An 18831-nucleotide genomic window follows, 5' to 3' on the forward strand; every position below is an offset into this window, starting at 1 on the left:
TAGTCCCCAAATCCAGAACAAATTCAAGAAAACATACAGTATTCTATAGAGTCCTTATTGCATGGAACTTCCTTCAATCTCATATTGCTCAAATAAACAGCAAACCTGGTTTAAAAAAACAGATAAAGCCACACCCTGTGGCACAACGTCTCTCCCCTATTTGACCTAGATAGTTTGTGTGTATGTAGGCTACGTGTGCCTTTTTAAAAATGTATGTAAACTCAGCAAAAAATAAACGTGCTCTCACTGTCAACTGTGTTTATTTTCTACAAACTTAACATGTGTAAATATTTGTATGAACATAAAAAGATTCAACAACTGAGATATAAACTGAACAAGTTCCACAGACATGTGATTAACAGAAATGTAATAATGTGTCCCTGAAAAAAGGCGGGGTCAAAATTAAAAGTAACAGTCAGTGTCTGGTGTGGCCACCAGCTGCATTAAGTACTTGTCGTAGCAGAATCAGAATTAGTTGGGTAACATAGATAAGATGTTTTATTTTCATAATATGCTTGTGAGATACTTGTCATTTAGAATGTATTTTGTTGTACTATAGTGTTGGCCATTTTCAGTTATCTGTTCTCTGTCAGGGTTCAGTTAATTGGGCCAAAGAAAGGGGAGAGGTCAAGCTTGTCTTCATATGTAAACGTATCTTTTAAACCATGTGAAGGGATGATTGAGGGGGAACCAATTATCTCTTGGCTTCACAATGTCTGTGTGCCAGTCACTCCCTACTTTTCTCATCGGGGAGAGGAGGATGGCAGTGTCTTGAACCATTCTATGTTCCCTCTGAGGTTGCCCTTATCTTGACCTAGAGAGTCACTCTCCTCTCTGTGATCTTGTCCAGGAGGGGGTGTATTTGATATATGCCATTGGGTGAGGTAATGGTGTTGGTCCTGAGTGGTACCAAGAGTGAGATAAGAACATAGTTTAGGAGACAAAGCTGAACGATAATTTATAGCCAATGCTGTCTGGCTATGTGTGTCTTTGCTATAAAGGATCTCAGTTGCAATGTGTAAGCACTCTCAGAGAATTCATTTATAGACACTGAATTGATCTGAGAGTCACAGGGATGTGATGGTGCTCATATAATTAAAGATGGACTTTATGATAACTCTGACTTGTATGTGGTTTGCTCTCATGATTTGGTAATACAGGAAATGTCCACTACATACTGCAGTGCATCTCCTCCTCATGGACTGCACCAGATTTGTCAGTTCTTGCCGTGAGATGTTACCCCACTCTTCCCCCAAGGCACCTGCAAGTTCCCGGACATTTCTGGGGGGAATGGCCCTGGCCCTCACCCTCCAATCTAACAGGTCCCAGACGTGCTCAATGGGATTGAGATCCAGGCTCTTCGCTGGCCATGGCAGAACACTGACATTCCTGTCACGCACAGAACGAGCAGTATGGCTGGTGGCATTGCCAGGCTGGAGGGTCATGTCAGGATGAGCCTGCAGGAAGGGTACCACATGAGGGAGGAGGATGTCTTCCCTGTAACGCACAGCGTTGAGATTGCCTGCAATGACAACAAGTTCAGTCTGATGATGCTGTGACACACCGCCCCAGACCGTGACGGACCCTCCACCTCCAAATCGCTCCAGAGTACAGACCTCGGTGTAACGCTCATTCCTTTGACGATAGACGCAAATCCGACCATCCCCATTGGTGAGACAAAACCGCGACTCGTCAGTGAAGAGCACCTTTTGCCAGTCCTGTCTGGCCCAGCGACGGTGGGTTTGTAACCCACAGGTGACGTTGTTGCCAGTGATGTCTGGTGAGGACCTGCCTTACAACAGGCCTACAAGCCCTCAGTCCAGCCTCTCTCAGCCTATTGCGGACAATCTGAGTGAGCACTGATGGAGGGATTGTGCGTTCCTGGTGTAACTCGGGCAGTTGTTGCTATCCTGAACCTGTCCCGCAGGTGTCATGTTCGGATGTACCGATCCTGTGCAGGTGTTCTTGTCTAATGATGTTCTGTATTATGTCATTCTGTATTATGTTGCATGTTTTGTGTGGACCCCAGGAAGAGTAGCTGCTGCTTTTGCAACAGCTAATAGGGATCCTACTAAAATTCCAATACCAAATCTTTCCCTAGATCCTGACTAGTCTCCCAGTCCCTGCCGCTGAAAACATCCCACCATGCATCACCATAGGGAGGGGGTCATATTTCCTTGAGATGTGATGCTTGGCATTCAGGCCAAAGACTTCAATCTTGGTTTCATCCGACCAGAGAATCTTGTTTCTCATGGCCTGAGAGTCTTTATGTGCCTTTTGGCAAACTCCAAGCGGGCTGTCATGTGCCTTTTATTGAGGAGTGGCTTCCGCCTGGCCACTACCATAAAGGCTTGATTGGTGGAGTGCTGCAGAGATGGTTGTCCTTCTGGAAGGTTATCCCATATCCACAGAGAACCTCTGGAGCTCTGACAATAAGTGACCATCGGGTACTTGGTCACCTCCCTGACCAAGGCCTTTCTCCTCCGATTACTCAGTTTGGCCAGGCGGCCAGCTCTATAAAGAGTCTTGGTGGTTCCAAACTTCTCCTGTTTAAGAATTATGGAGGCGACTGTGTTCCTGGGAACTTTCAATGCTGCAGAAATTTGTTGATACCCTTCCCAAGATCTGTGCCTCGACACAATCCAGTCTTGGAGCTCTAGGGACAATTCCTTCGACCTCATGGCTTGGCTTTTGCTCTGACATGGACTGTCAACTGTGGGACCTTATATAGACAGGTGTGTGCCTTTTCATATCATGTCCAATCAATTGAATTTACCACAGGTGGACTCTAATCAAGTTGTAGAAACATCTCAGGGATGATCAATGGGTCTGAATACTTATGTAAATAAAATATTTCTGTTTTTTTATATCTATTTTTTTTTTTACAGATGCACAACAATCTAAATTCACTAAAAAAGTACATAAAAGTACATAAAAAGTCTGTTTTCGCTTTGTTATTATGGGATATTGTGTGTAGATTGATGCGGAATTAAAAAAATAGATTTTAGAATAAGGCTGTAAAGTAACAAAATATGCAAAAAGTCAAGGGGTTTGAATCTTTCCGAATACACTGTATAGTGTCATATAAATGTGTTTGTTGGCATTGTGTATCTCTGAGTCAGTGGTTGACAGCACAACACAATTCCAACCACAATGGGGGTTATTTCATACAACATATTAATTAAAGCCTAAAAGCCACATCACATATCTTGATAAAAAAATACAAAGAATGATGACATGCAGAATTGGCCGTTTCTATGTCGATCTTTATTTTGAATGTCTTATCTTTCGCAAGACCGGTCAGAGTTACAGGTTCAATTGTCAATAGTCAAAATGAAATATACATGTACATCACTAGACATGTCACTGATGTTGAACATTTTGATATATATTTTAATATTAATATAAGGCCCACTAATCTACTATTGTATTTACAAAATACTTTGCTAACTTGTTTTGAGGGTACTTTTTCTGAAATTCCAGTTTAGACCTGGCTATTTGAACTCACTGATTGGAATTAGCTAAATATGTTTTTTTACTGTGTTACATCTGGTGTAAAACAGTAGGCATATCCAAACAGAGTTCTAATTTGAGATACTTAGAACTAGATAAAAACATTATAAATCATGGGGCAAGAGCAATGTTACTGGAAAGGACTTCACTCTGACCATGTTGAGTAAGATGGATCACCTCAAAACATATTCTTTCATGAGTTTATCAATAGGAGTCCTGAGCAGCTTTGGACACTTTCCTCAACACAAACCCATCATAAAGAACCAGAAATAATTCAGAATAACAAAGTACCTATATCAAACAAGTGTTAATTCTGCTGTTCTTCTGACTTCTTATCCTCATTTCCATCTGAAGGACATCATCATCCACATTGTCTCCAGGAGGGACATGTTGCCATCTTTGTTCGATTTGTTGGATATGATGTGTGTTAACTCCCTTTGGAGTAAATTGGGTGCTGTTCCCTAGTGTTTGCATTCATTACTCATCATTTAGGGTGTCAGGAGTTAGGAAGGAAGGGATGGGATAGTCTAGAATTGAAGGGTCTGAAGAGTCTTATGCCATTACAAAGCCTTCTGTTGTGCGTTCTGTTCCTACTGCTCAACTTCAACATGAATCCAAGTGAAGGGATGAGGGGGGAAAATAAAATCTGTGAGGAAGAAAACCAAAACATTTAGGTGAAAAAATAACCACATATAATCATAAAAGAACAATAAGATGCTGAATTTCAAATCAACACCTACCCTTGAAACACTTTAAATCTGAAAGAATTGGATGGCTGTATCCAACATGGTGAAAATGTCACCTTGTCTGTCTGAGGCAAGTCTTATTTGAGCCCTCCAAATCTACTAGAAGTGTCAATGTGTACAGCCTAGGTGTCAATTTGGGTTACAAGAACAGACAAGAGATAACTACTGCACCTTTTTTGTGTTTCTGCTTAGAACAGACCGCAAGATTTTAGGTTCTCTTTGATAATGATGTCTGTCACAGCTCCAAACACAATCTCAACATTCTTTGTGTCCGTGGCGCAGGTCAAGTGAGAGTAGATTTCTTTGACACCCTTCTTCATGTTCAGCTCCTCAAACTGCTTCTTGATGTAGTCGCTGGCATCATCATACGTGTTGGGGCCTAGTGGCAGAGTAAGCAGGCAGCTCATGAAGTGGTTCTCAGTTGTTTTCAATTGTAGATGATGAAGTTGACAGTATCTATTCTGTTGGCTAGTATCTTGCCACTGCATCATATTGCAGTAGAAGATAAAACATTTCCATCATTCCTGTCCTTGGGAAATCATGCGGTTTTACTATGCTGTTTTTACTTGTGGTTACTCTTACCATCGTAGTCGGGGAAGCAGATGCTTAGGTGGACCTTCTTGATCTTCTCCTCGAAAAGATCCTTCTTGTTGAGGAAGAGTACGATGGAGGTGGTGGCGAAGAACCTGTGGTTGCAGATACTGTTGAACAGGTGAAGAGACTCATGCATACGGTTCTGTGGAGAAAAGGAAAAAGAGGGTTAGGTTAAGTGGCAACAATCTCACAGTTTCTTTCATCAATCCTCACTCAGGCTAGATTAGTATGCTAACTATACTGAACAAAAATATAAACGCAACATGCAACAATTTCAAAGATTTTACTAAGTTACAGTTCATAAGGAAATCAGTCAATTGAAATAAATACACTAGGCCCTAATCTATGGATTTCACATGACTGGGAATACAGATATGCATCTGTTGGTCACAGATACCTTAAAAAAAAAGGTAGGGGCGTGGATCAGAGAACCTGTCAGTAACTGGTGTGACTACCATTTGCCTCATGCAACGCGACACATCTCCTTCGCATAGAGTTGATCAGGTTGTTGATTGTGGTCTGTTGAATGTTGTCCCACTCCTCTTCAATGGCTGTGCGAAGTTGCTGGATATTGGTGGGAACTGGAACACTCTGTCGTACACGTCGATCCAGAACATTCCAAACATGCTCAATGGGTAACGTGTCTGGTGAGTATGCAGGCCACAGAAGAACTGGGACATTTTCAGCTTCCAGGAATTTTGTACAGATCCTCGTGACATGGGGCCGTGCATTATCTTGCTGAAATATGAGGTGGTGGTGGCAGATGAATGGCATGAATGACAATGGGCCTCAGGATCTAGCCATGGTATCTCTACATTTAAATTGCCATTGATAAAAGGCAATTGTGTTCGTTGTCCGTAGCTTATGCCTGCCCATACCATAACCCCACCGGAACCATGGGGCACTCTGTTCACAACCTTGACCTCAGCAAACCGCTTGTCCACACGACGTCATACATGTGGTCTGCGGCTGTGAGGCCGGTTAGACGTACTGCCAATTCAATGAAAAGACGTTGAACATTCAATTCTCTGGTAACAGCTCTGACTGAAATTCCTCATGTCAGAATGCAAATTGCACACTTCCTCAAAACTTAAACTTGAGACATCTGTGGCATTGTGTTGTGTGACAAAACTGCACATTTTCGAGTGGCTTTTTATTGTCCTCAGCACAAGGTGCACCTGTGTAATGAGCATGCTGTTAAATAAGGTTTTTGATATGCCACACCTGTTAGGTGGATGGATTATCTTGGCAAAAGAGAAACGTTTACTAACGGGTATAAACAAATTTGTGCAAAAACATTTGAGAGAAATAAGCTTTTTGTGCATATGGAACATTTCTGGGATCTTTTATTTCAGCTCATGAAACATGAGACCAACACTTTACATGCGTTTGTATTTTTGTTTAGTGTATACTCTTAACCACATGTGCCAAACTCATTCCACGGAAGGCCGAGTGTCTACGGGTTTTCGTTCCATGGGTTCTACGGGTTCTCGTTCTTGGATGATTAATTAAGGTCACTAATTAGAAAGGAACTCCCCTCACCTGGTTGTCTAGGTCTTAATTGAAAGGAAAAAACAAAAACCTGCAGACACTCGCCCTCCATGGAATTAGTTTTACACACCTGCTCAAACCAAAGAGATTATCTAATTTCCTATTTTGGTCCTTTGGCAAGCACACAAACACAACTCTACATGTCTTCTGTGCTTGAACTGGGGTGATGTTATTAGGTACAGGACTGTGAGGCGATTGAGAAATCATATTGTATAGTCATCTGAGCTATGTCCTTGGGGAGTTTAACATGTGATGGCCTGGTAGGGTTCAATAAACTTGTGACTGAATAATCCATTGTTTACTTGATGTCAGACTGGAGAAAATACCCTTCAGTTAGAATCAGAACATCTGATGCTCTTTCAATCTTACCAAATGGATCACAGTACAAAAAAAGAGAAATCCAAGTAAACAGTACAAAAGTACAACATTTGGACTAAAAGGGCCACATAGAGGCGTTCTGTCTCGATATGGAAAATCACAACTGTGACAAACTAGTTGAACTATCAGAGGTCAACTGTAAAGCCAAACCCACCACTTCATCGTCCTCTACAAGCACCATGTCATAAGCACTGAGGGCTCCGCAGAAGATGATGCAGGTTACACCCTCAAAACAATGGATCCACTTCTTTCTCTCCGACCGCTGGCCGCCCACATCGAACATCCTGTCAGGGGGGATGGGTTAAAAAGGGAGATGTTAGATATGACTGTAAAGAGATAATCAACGATTGTGCAAAATCACACCCCAAAGGAAATGGAATGAACATGCAAGGATGTATGGAAGACCACTGTAGGCCCTTTGTGGTCTCCCTTGTTTGGCTAATATTCCCTCACCTGAAGTGCAGCTCTTTGCAGGAGAACTGCTCCTCGATGATACCGGTGGTCTTGACTCGAGAACGCAGCACATCCTGCTCGTTGGGCAGGTAATCAGACTTTGTGATTCTGTCCAATTCTCCAAGATAGCTGTTGAGCGAGATTTCAGTTTAGCATACATTCACACCCCCATATAGAACATAATCATGCTCACCAACAAAGATATGACCTGAACTGTCATGAGAATGATATGACTGTCATAACAAACTATAACAGTTGCTGTGACACTCACTAGCCAGCTGAGTCGTTGAGCTGGTACTCAGCTGCTCTCTCGAAGGAGGCCTGGACACCACTGTCACTCCAGAGCCTCTTGATGACATCAGCCAGCTCAGGGGGCATTGAGCCTTCTTCAATGGAGTCTGACAGGTTGGACAGCTTCTGCCCGTCTTCCTGCACCATGAAGTCAACTGGTGAGTTTTACTGCTACTAAAATGAAAATGTAATTCTATTGTACGGTAATTAGCTAAGCTAACAATGTAGTGTTGTTATTTCTATTTGAATAACATGTGCAACTACTGAAACTTCTGCTGGTGTCTCAATGTCTATCCGTGTGTGTCATTGAGGGGCTATTTGGTGGACCAGAAGGGTTAGAGATGCAGGGTGGGACTCACAGATCCCTTTGGTGATCCAAAGTCAATTGACAGCATCTCCATGCCTCTGATAATGGCCAGAGCAGACTGCAAGATGTTACCATAGATGATCGCCCTGAACTCCAATTGTTCTTCTTTGGTATAACCACCTTGATGGAGAATTCTACCCAATACAAGAGGAAGAAAACAGAATTGTAATTACAGTTTAAAATACAACTGACATACAATGCTACCAACAACCATTATTGGCCAGAAGAACTAGTACTAGTCATTCTGCAGCAAGTGTTTTAGTGTTTTGTTCAGTAGTCATCAGGGTATATGTCAATTGTAGCTGCCACAATTTATTCTATCATGGTCCATTTTGTTTTCCCATATGATTATGAGCCATAAACTTATTGAACACCCAATTCACACCTTTTAGAGTGATGGTAAAGTATATGGACAAGGTTTGGTTGCATGTACATTAGGAGGGAGGAGGAATTACATGCAATGTCAAAGGTGTTTGTTTTGTTATACTCACTTCATCTGCTTGACAATTGTGCTCTTCCCAGACTCACCAGCACCTGGTAAAACAAAAGAAGAAGTAGATACACCTGTATGTTACAATGGCTTTCCCATGTACAAACACATCATCCTCAGTCACCCTGTAGTTGGTTAAAGGGAACCTGAGGGCCAAAACATGACCTATGCAAAGAGATGTATAATGACAGCACATAGTGAAAGAGGAAGCTCAGCAGTTGCCCATCCCCTCCACTGGTACAGATCCAGTCCTCTGAGACACACAACATGACAAGCATTCAGTGGTGTTGCAGAAGTTACAGTTGTAGTTATTTCACAGCTGTTATATTATGACCTTTTGTTTTGTGTTTAGCTTTGTTTCTGCATGTTGTTGTTGCATTTGTACCATGAGTTTGGCTATAGACACATCTTATGGGATACTTCCCATTGTAACAACATACTTAGCGGAGGGGGGGGGGATAACAGAGAAATCTGAAATGAATAAACAAGTACTGGGCCATAGGGCAGACTGGGCTGAGCAGTGAAGTTGTATGTCATAATACCAGTAAGCTAATTTCCCTCTGGGCTTATATCAAACAAGACTCACCACCAGCGGATTTGTTATCCCACCTCAACGGGGTCATCTAGGCTTCCTGACTATTTGGAAATGAGCATATGAAAGGGTTTATGGCTAATGTGATGGACATCTGTCCCAATGGTTTAGCAGAGGCCAATGTCCTTATTAGCTAAGGGCTAAATGGATGGGATTTGAGAAGCCATATCGGCCGATATGTAAAGACGTCACTAGGAAGACGTCAGTCCATGAGGAATCGTGAGTTTGTGTCACTCTAAAAAGTTCCTGGGATAGTGTGTCCTTCTCTCCGTTGGTTCTTATCCATGAAGGTAGGCGAGAGGGCTACCTAGATAGGCTGGGGTGACTGGGCTGTGTCCATAATAGACCTATTTCACCATCAATATCTCCATGCATAGGTTTATTTTCCTGAAGGCAGGCCTGATATTCCTGAATAAAGCCATTCCTCCAAATGTAGGCCTATTTCTTCATGCTCTCCACAAGTAGGTTGTTATCTCTTAAGGTAAGTGTGCACCAGTACATTGATACCTGATGCAACCAGAAGATGGCATTGGTTGTGGAGCATTGCATTCTGCAAAGTTCAATTGCTTTTTAAAACAAGAGGTGAGTAGTTACTGTTCTTGTACCCCAGATACAGTGCCTTCAGAAAGTATACATATCCATTGACTTATTCCACATTTTGTTGTGTTACAGCCTGAATTAAATTAAATTGATGTTTTTTCTCACCCATCTACACACAATACCCCATAATAACAAAGTGAAAATATGTTGTTAGAAATGTTGGCTAATTTATAGAAAATTAAATAGAGAAATACACTTACAGTTGAAGTTGGAAGTTTACATACACTTAGGTTGGAGTCATTAAAACTCATTTTTCAACCACTCCACAAATTTCTTGTTAACAAACTATAGTTTTGTCAAGTCGGTTAGGACATCTACTTTGTGCATGACACAAGTCATTTTTCCAACAATTGTTTACAGACAGATATTTCACTTATCATTCACTGTATCACAATTCCAGTCGGAGATAAGTTTACATACACTAAGTTGACCATGCCTTTAAACAGCTTGGAAAATTCCAGAAAATTATATCAAATCAAATGTATTTATATAGCCATTCTTACATCAGCTGATCTCAAAGTGCTGTACAGAAACCCAGCCTAAAACCCCAAACAGCAAGCAATGTAGGTGTAAAAGCATGGCTTTAGAAGCTTCTGATAGGCTAATTGACATCATTTGAGTTAATTGGAGATGTAGCTGTGGATGTATTTCATGGCCTACCTTCAAACTCAGTGCCTCTTTGCTTGACATCATGGGAAAATCTAAAGAAATCAGCCAAGACCTCAGAAAATAAATTGTTGATCTCTCCACAAGTCTGGTTCATCCCTGGGAGTAATTTCCAAAAGCCTGAAGGTTCCACGTTCATCTGTACAAACAATAGTACACAAGTATAAACACCATGGGACCACGCAGACGTCATACCACTCAGGAAGGAGACACGTTCTGTCTCCTAGAGATTAATGTACTTTGGTGGGAAAAGTGCAAATCAATCCCAGAACAACAGCAAAGGACATTGTGAAGATGCTGGAGGAAACTGGTACAAAAGTATCTATATCCACAGTAAAACGAGACCTATAATCGACATAACCTGAAAGGCCGCTCAGCAAGGAAGAAGCCACAGCTTCAAAACCGCCATAAAAAAGCCCAACTACGGTTTGCAACTGCAAATCGGGACAAAGATCATACCTTTTGGAGAAATGTCCTCTGGTCTGATGAAATAAAAATAGAACTGTTTGGCCATAATGACCATCGATATGTTTGGAGGGAAAAGGGTGAGGCTTGCAAGCTGAAGAACGTCATCCCAACCGTGAAGCATGGGGGTGGGAGCATCATGTTGTGGGGGTGCTTTGCTATAGCAGGGACTGGTGCACTTCACAAAATAGATGGCATCATGAGGTAGGAAAATTAGGCGGATATATTGAAGCAACATCTCAAGACATCAGTCAGGAAGTTAAAGCTTGGTCGCAAATGGGTCTTCCAAATGGACAATGACCCCAAGCATACTTCCAGAGTTGTGGCAAAATGGCTTAAGGACAACAAAGGCAAGGTATTGGAGTGGGCATCACAATGCCCTGACCTCAATCCTATAGAACATTTGTGGGCAGAACTGAAAAAGTGTGTGCGAGCAGGAGGCCTACAAACCTGGCCTACAAAGTGGTGATCCTAACTCACCTAAAACAGGGAATTTTTACCAGGATTACATGTCAGGAATTGTGAAACTGAGTTTAAATGTTTTTGGCTAAGGTGTATGTAAACTTCCGACTTCAACTGTATATGGACACCTGCTCGTCAAAAATCTAATTCCAAAATCATTGTCATTAATATGGGATGGTCCCCCCCTTTGCTGCTATAACAACCTCCACTCCTGGGGAGGCTTTCCATTAGATGTTCGTCCATTGCTGCGGGGACTTACTTCCATTCAGCCACAAAAGCATTAGTGAGGTCGGGCACTGATGTTGGGCGATGAGGCCTGGCTCGCAGTCGGTGTTCAAATTCATCCCAAAGGCTGTCTGATGGGGGTTGAGGTCAGGGCCCTGCGCAGGCCAGTCAAGTTCTTCCACACCGATCTCGACAAACCATTTCTGTATGGACCTCGCTTTATGCATGGGGGCATTGTAATGCTGAAACAGGAAATGGCCTTCCCGAAACTGCTGCCACAAAGTTGGAAGCAGAGTATCGTCTAGAATGTCATTGTATGCTGTAGCGTTAAGATTTCTCTTCATTGGAACTAAGGAATCTAGTCAGAACCATGAAAAACAGCCCCAGACCATTATTGCTTCTCCACCAAACTTTACAGTTGGCACTATGCATTCGGGCAGGTAGCCTTCTTCTGGCATCCACCAAACCCATATTTCTCTGTCGGATTGCCAGGTGGTGAAGCGTGATTCATTCTTCCAGAGAACGCGCTTCCACTGCTCCAGAGTCCAATGGCGGCGAGCTTTACACCACTCCAGCCGAGGCTTGGCATTGCACATGGTGATCTTAGGCTCGTGTGCGTGCGGTTGTTAGTCATGGAAACCCATTTCATGAAGCTCCTGACGAACAGTTATTGTGCTGACATTGCTTCAAGAGGCAGTTTGGAACTCGGTAGTCAGTGTTGCAATCAAGGACAGACGATGTTTACGTGTTAAGCACTTCAGCGTTTGGCGTTCTTGTTCTGTGAGCTTGTGTGGCCTACCACTTTGTGGCTGAGCCGTTGTTGTTCCTAGACGTTTTCACTTCACAATAACCGCACTTACAGTTGACCAGGGCAGCTCTAGCAGGGCCAAATTTGACGAACTGACTTATTGGAAAGGTGGCATCCTATGATGGTACCACGTTGAAAGTTACTGAGCTCTTCAGTACGGACCATTCTACTGCCAATGATTGCATGGCTTTGTGCTCGATTTTATACACCTGTCAGCAACGGGTGTGACTGAAATAGCCGAATCCACTAATTTGAATGGGTGTCCATATACTTTTGTTGTGTATCTCATTTAAATACGTATTCACACCCCTGAGTCAATACGTAGGAAACCGCTTTGGCAGCGATTACAGCTGTGAGTCTTCCTGGGTAAGTCTCTCAAAGTTTTGGACACTTGGATTGTACAATATTTGCACATTATTATTTGTTTAATTCTTGAAACTCGATCATGTTGGTTGTTGATTTTATTTATTTTATTTAACCTTTATTTAACTAGGCAAGTCAGTTAAGAACACCTTTTTATTTACAATGATGGCCTACAATGACAGCCTATTGATCATTGCTAGACAGCCATTTTTAAGTCTTTCCATCGATTTTCAAGCCAATTTAATTGAAAACAGTAAGTAGTCCACTCAGGAACATTCAATGTCTGCTTTCTTTTTTATTTATTTTTATCTACCAATAGGTGCTCTTCTTTATGAGGCATTGGTAAACCTCCTTGGTCTTTGTGGTTGAATCTGTGTTTGAAATTCAATGCTCGACTGAGGGATATTACAGATCATTGTATGTGTGGGGTACAGAGATGAGGTAGTCATTAAAAAGTAATGTTAAACACTATTATTGCATACAGAGTGAGTCCATGCAACTTATTATATGACTTGTTAAGCACATTTTTATCCTGAACTTATTTAGGCTTGCCATAACAAAGGGGTTGAATACTTATTGACTCAAGACTTTCAGGCTCCTGAGTGGCGCAGCGGTGTAGGCACTGCATCACAGAGCTAAAGGCATCACTACAGACCCTGGTTCGATCCCGGGCTGTATCACAAACCCGGCCGTGATCAGGAGTCCCATAGGGGGACGCACAATTGGCCCAGTGTCGTCCGGGTTAGGGGTGAATCATTTCTGAAGGTACTGTAAATATCATACACTAAGCTCTGACAGCATTTTGTTGACTATGACAACATTGATAGGGATGATGTACCTACATTTCATTCAGAATACAGAACAACTTGGTCTTTAGAAGCCTAATTGTTACTCTGCCAGAAAATTGGCTTTGCTGCGTCTGTGTTGTGTTCTGCAGGAGCAGCAGGAGACACATGGATTAATGGCTGTTAATTGCTGCACTTCATCCACAAAGCCTCAACTCATTCTTTGGCTGCAGTCCTACCAACTGGATTGTGGGTCATTTCACGTCTTCAGTTTTGCAATGTGTCAATATTTGACCAATTCCTTCAGCTGTCACTGCATCTCATTGGTTTAGTTTAAAATATGGCCAATAACTACTACAATATGGTTATTTCGTTTAAGATATGGACAATAACGACTACAATATGGTTATCTTAACCACCAAAACCTCATACCAACAGGGGAAAGTATGCCATTTTTGATGCCTTAAACATGATTACTGTTAGTGAGGGGTGTAGACAGGTGAGACAGGGGTTATGGTTTACAAGATGTTACATCTGCACATGTGATCTTTTTTAAATGAAAGTGTCTCCATTAATGTAAATGAATGTTGATAATATGATGATCTATGGCCCAGATAGTCATTTGTTCCTGTCAATTGATCCTAATAAGCTTTTGTTGCTGCTGGCCCTGATTACTCTGATGGTTGACCCCTCTGAGTTTCTCTGGTAGTCTTCTAATGTTGACCCTATTGTCTGCAAACTTTTAGTGGATTGGTACCTGTTGTATTTGGCTTTTCATAATTGCTGTATTGATCAGCATCTCTATTTGTCCCTTGTTATTTTCCCTGTCAATTAACTTGTGTCATTGGCCCTTGCTTTTTGCCATGTGTGATGACTACTTAGCATTTGATGATGCATGTTGCAGGCCATGATGTAACCCGGTGCTAGGGAAATTATTACAGGGAGTCTAAGTAGCAGGAAAGGAAGCATAATTGGGTTACCATGATCCTATGGGAAAGGCTGACTAAATCCTGCCCCTGAACCCTCACAAAGCTATTTATACCCAGAGCTCATGACACATCTACCGCTCATTGTTTTACATACTGTATTGAGACACGTGCTGCTGATATGTCAACATTCATAACTGTTGCCACTTCTACAGACAGTCATATAACCCTGTTTTCATAACCTACGAAGACAATATAGGGCTATTCTAAATCCTCTCAGAGCCAAACATTAACACTAATCTGATTCCCTGCTAGGTAGTGTTCCAGATTTTCTACTTTACAGACTTTTCTCGGAGTCTAATATCTATTGAAGTAGCTAATATAGAAATAGACTCACAATGTCCCTTCTAGTAGTTATGAATCAACACATTCAATATCAGGGGAACTTAAAAAACAATGCTCAGCTATCAACCTTATAGTTGCTGAGAAACATTGAATGACCCCATACTACAGTAGCGACTGTCATACAGATTGTCATTATGAGAGAATTTGTTGTTTCAATCAAGGGAAATGGTATTGCCTTTTATTATGGTGTTTTCTAACACCTTTGACCCCACAAATCCTACGATTTCTCATTTCAGTCTTGAGGTAACAGAAGCAGTCACTCTTGGACTTATCTGATTTAATGTAAGCTACTTTCAGCGTGACATGCTTATCTGTTTACATCCAGGCTGTGTTACAGTGACATGCCAATTCACATTCACGTTGAATGTGCAAAGGCAGAACACCAATGTAATATATAACAGATTACCGTTAAGCTCTTGTCATATATAACTGAGGCTAGATATCAGGATCAATGCTAGTGTTCTGATTGAGTAGGCCTAATAAGTTTAGCCTGTTTTTGAACGCACCATTTCAGCATTGGCAAGTTTCCACAAATCTGGAAGTGTTACACAATGGGAAAAGTCCATTCCATTGATCACAATTCAGATAATTTAAGACATTTTTATAGGTTGAGCCTGTTTTTGAATGCACCATTTCAGCATTGGCACGTTTCCATAAATCTGGAAGAGTTAAACAATTGGAAAAGCTCATTACATTGATCAAAATTATATTTTTTAGCTACATTGAATGTTCCAGAAGGACCTTGAGCAGCAAGCACCATCGATCAAGTTACCATATCAAAGTGATGAAGAATTCACAACAACTATGCTAACTTCGCCAGGGAATATTCAGTCTCATATAATTCCAACTGTTATCATCAGTGTAACCTACTAAAGTCCATCTTATCTAATACGTAAGCTCATACAGAGGTTGGGTATTGGCATGACTGCTCATTGCAAAACCAAATTTATTTTCTTCACATTATGTAAAATTCAACTATTTATGCCTTTCATTGCTGTGCAATTTCCAATACAATGCCCCCTAACAAAAACTGTTTGACTCTCAAATCTCTCAAAGATCAGGGCACATAGTTGCATAATATTCAACCAATATCTTTCTTTCAGTTTTTTTAATAAGATGATGATATCCTGATTGTTTGCATCAGACACTGCTATGGTCTATGCCTGACAGACCACAAGCCAGTTAAGGGTCTCATTCTACTTTTCTGAAGTTTCAGAAGAGGCCCCACAGGCACAACAGCTCCTTACCAAGCAGCAGAAGCTTGACTGTCTTGGATTCTTTGTCTGCATCCTCCGCCAGCTGCTTTTCCAGCTCCTTGGACTTTGCGGCTAATGCCTTGTCTTCGACACTTCCTCCAGCTCCCATTTTAAACTTTGGGTCTTTCTCACTCCTTCAAGTCAAGATCCTGTGTGGTACGGAAATGCGGCCGTCCGCTCCCGCCGTCTGAGGGGTGCACTGGGAGACAGGCAAAAAGGAGGGCAGAGGTGGGGGCTGGGAACAAGGGGTCCTGGCCTCAGTCAGGGGTTGGTGGATGGAGGAAGAGGACTCTGGAGATGTATGCTGGCACGCAGTCGGACAATCACTACTTGGGGACTAAGGGAAGCTGTCTTCTCTCTGGTGTTAGCCCTCCCTTATTCCCCTACGTTAAACCTGACATCTTGAAATCAGGTTGGGATTGGGCAGGGCTTTTTCTGGCGTTCCCATGGGAACCATTAGATCCAATTAGGATGAAGTAGAGGGCAAAAGTGAAGGGTAAAAAAAGCAAACGCCAAAGGGTTTAGAAAGAGATGGATGGATTAGAAATAGAGAAGGTCTGGTTTTTTATAGCTCAATGGTCTGGGTGTTCAAAGTTGACTTTCTCTACCTCTTGCACAGTTTAGCTCCCCCAGCCTCTGTCAAGTATGGCTCAAAAAGAGATGGTGACAGGTGTGATAATGTTCTTGTTCTTCTTGTTCTCATTTAGAATAAACTTATAACCACAGAAATAAAACAATATGATGTGCTCTGTCCTGTTTATGCTGTAGGGATTTGTAAATACTTTTTAGATTTTACCAGACTTTAAGTGACAATTGGCTTACAAACCTGAACCATGAAAATACACTAATTGTCACGAAGGCATTTCTACAGCATAAGACCTTGGCTTTGTGTCTTTACTGGTGAAGGATGGAGAGTTTAACAAGCATCAGGTATTTACATTAAAAAAAAACCTATTTAACTAAGCAAGTCAGTTAAGAACAAATTTTATTTACAATGATGGCCTACCAAAAGGCCTCCTGCGGGTACTGGGGCTGGGATTAAAAATATAAATATAGGACAAACACTCATCACGACAAGAGAGACACCACAACACTACATAAAGAGAGACCTAAGACGACAACACAGCATGGCAGCAGCACATGACAACACAGCATGGGAGCAACACAACATGACAACAATACGGTAGCAACACAACATGGTAGTAGCACAAAACATGGTACAAACATTATTGGGCACAGACAACAGCACAAAGGCAAGAAGGTATAGACAACAATACATCACACGAAGCAGCCACAACTGTCAGTAAGCGTGTCCAGGACTGAGTCTTTGAATGAAGAGATGGAGATAAAACTGTCCAGTTTGAGTGATTTGTTTTTTATAGCTCGTTCCAGTCGCTAGCTGAAAGAGAACTGAAAAGAGGAGCGACCCAGGGATGTGTGTACTTTGGGGACCTTTAACAGAATGTGACTGGCAGAACGGGTGTTGTATGTGGAGGATGAGGGCTATTGTAGGTATCTCAGATAGGGGGGAGTGAGGCATAAGAGGGTTTTATAAATAAGCATCAACCAGTGGGTCTTGCAACAGGTATACAGAGATGACCAGTTTACACAGTATAGAGTGCAGTGATGTGTCCTATAAGGAGCATTGGTGGCAAATCTGATGGCTGAATGATAAAGAACATCTAGCCACTGGAGAGTGCCCTTAGCTGCCGATCTATAAATTACGTCTCTGTAATCTAGCATGGGTAGAATGGTCATCTGAATCAGGGTAAGTTTTGCAGCTGGGGTGAAAGAGGAGGGATTACGATAGAGGAAACCAAGTCTAGATTTAGATTTAACTTTAGCCTGCAGATTTGATATGTGCTGAGAGAAGGACAGTGTACCGTCTAGCCATACTCCCAAGTACTTGTATGAGGTGACTACCTCAAGCTCTAAACCCTCAGAGGTAGTAATCACACTGGTGGGGAGAGGAGCATTCTTCTTACCAAACCACATGACCTTTGTTTTAAAGGTGTTCAGAACAAGTTTAATGGCAGAGAAAGCTTGTTGGACACTAAGAAAGCTTTGTTGTAGCATGTTCAACACAAAATCCGGGGAGGGGCCAGCTGAGTATAAGACTGTATCATCTGCATATAAATGGATGAGAGCGCTTTCTACTGCCTGAGCTATGTTGTTGATGTAAATTGAGAATAACATGGGTCCTAGAATTGAGCCTTGTGGTACTCCCTTGGTGACAGTTCCTGGCACGGCACGGGGTGAGGCATCGGTTGAGAATAGAAGCCTTGTGAGTTCTACCATTTACAAAGAAGCATAAGTCAGTGGGTTACCCCACTGGCCTTTTATACAGACAGACAGAGATTGCATACATCTCAGACTACTGTGTCATGGGTCAGCACAAAGATTTACTGTAATCAGCAGTTTTCCAATAATAATCAACTTTTTCCCAGATAAGAATGTTGACAGGGTGCCTTCTGTGCACAGTGCCATCTGTGCTTCTATGTGCCTAATTGAAAATATCAGCTATTTATAGATGCATTTTGCAGGAGTTTTCATAACCAAGAACTTTGCATGTAGTGAACTCCAAGGTGGACTACATCTGTATCAAAACAATAGAGACATGAACAGCTAGCTACTGTTTGACCAGGCTTAGTTGTAAACAAAGTAACAAAGGCAATTCTAATGTAAAAATGCTTCATGCACCTGATATCAGACACTGGGGGTCTGGTCGGCATCTAGAGGCAATACGACATCAGGAAGAACTACGCCCTCTAGGGGTCTTGGCACTAATCGGGACATTTCCGGGGACAGCTCTAGCTGGGGACCGGCCACCAAAATCAGGGACTGTCCCCGGATATCGACGTCTGATCAGCTTAATCTGAATGTGACTTGGATCTA

General features: G+C 42.0%; 1 protein-coding gene across 1 annotated transcript; it reads right to left on the reverse strand.

Annotated features, from left to right (window-relative positions):
- Positions 1 to 3245: 3245 nt before the first annotated feature.
- Positions 3246 to 16316, reverse strand: LOC112254579 (guanine nucleotide-binding protein G(t) subunit alpha-2-like). Its single transcript, XM_024427282.2, has 9 exons — positions 15928 to 16316; positions 8385 to 8427; positions 7886 to 8027; positions 7507 to 7664; positions 7236 to 7364; positions 6937 to 7066; positions 4842 to 4995; positions 4431 to 4638; positions 3246 to 4159 (listed from the first exon to the last, which is right to left on the reverse strand). Exons 1-8 carry the CDS (start codon positions 16043 to 16045, stop codon positions 4448 to 4450), a joined length of 1065 nt encoding a protein of 354 aa, XP_024283050.1. The 5' UTR covers positions 16046 to 16316; the 3' UTR covers positions 3246 to 4159; positions 4431 to 4447.
- Between the last annotated feature and the right edge of the window lie 2515 nt (positions 16317 to 18831).

Source organism: Oncorhynchus tshawytscha, linkage group LG07, assembly GCF_018296145.1.
Source record: "Oncorhynchus tshawytscha isolate Ot180627B linkage group LG07, Otsh_v2.0, whole genome shotgun sequence".
Classification (NCBI taxonomy): Eukaryota; Metazoa; Chordata; class Actinopteri; order Salmoniformes; family Salmonidae; genus Oncorhynchus; species Oncorhynchus tshawytscha.

Excerpts from the sequence above, each read along its gene's own strand:
- LOC112254579 (XM_024427282.2), bottom strand. The coding sequence starts at position 16,045 with ATGGGAGCTGGAGGAAGTGTCGAAGACAAGGCATTAGCCGCAAAGTCC. Across the intron at positions 7,665-7,885 it reads TTGGATCACCAAAGGGATCT|GAAGACGGGCAGAAGCTGTC; the intron begins GTGAGTCCCACC and ends TTCATGGTGCAG. Across the intron at positions 4,996-6,936 it reads TTGTAGAGGACGATGAAGTG|AACCGTATGCATGAGTCTCT; the intron begins GTGGGTTTGGCT and ends TTTTCTCCACAG.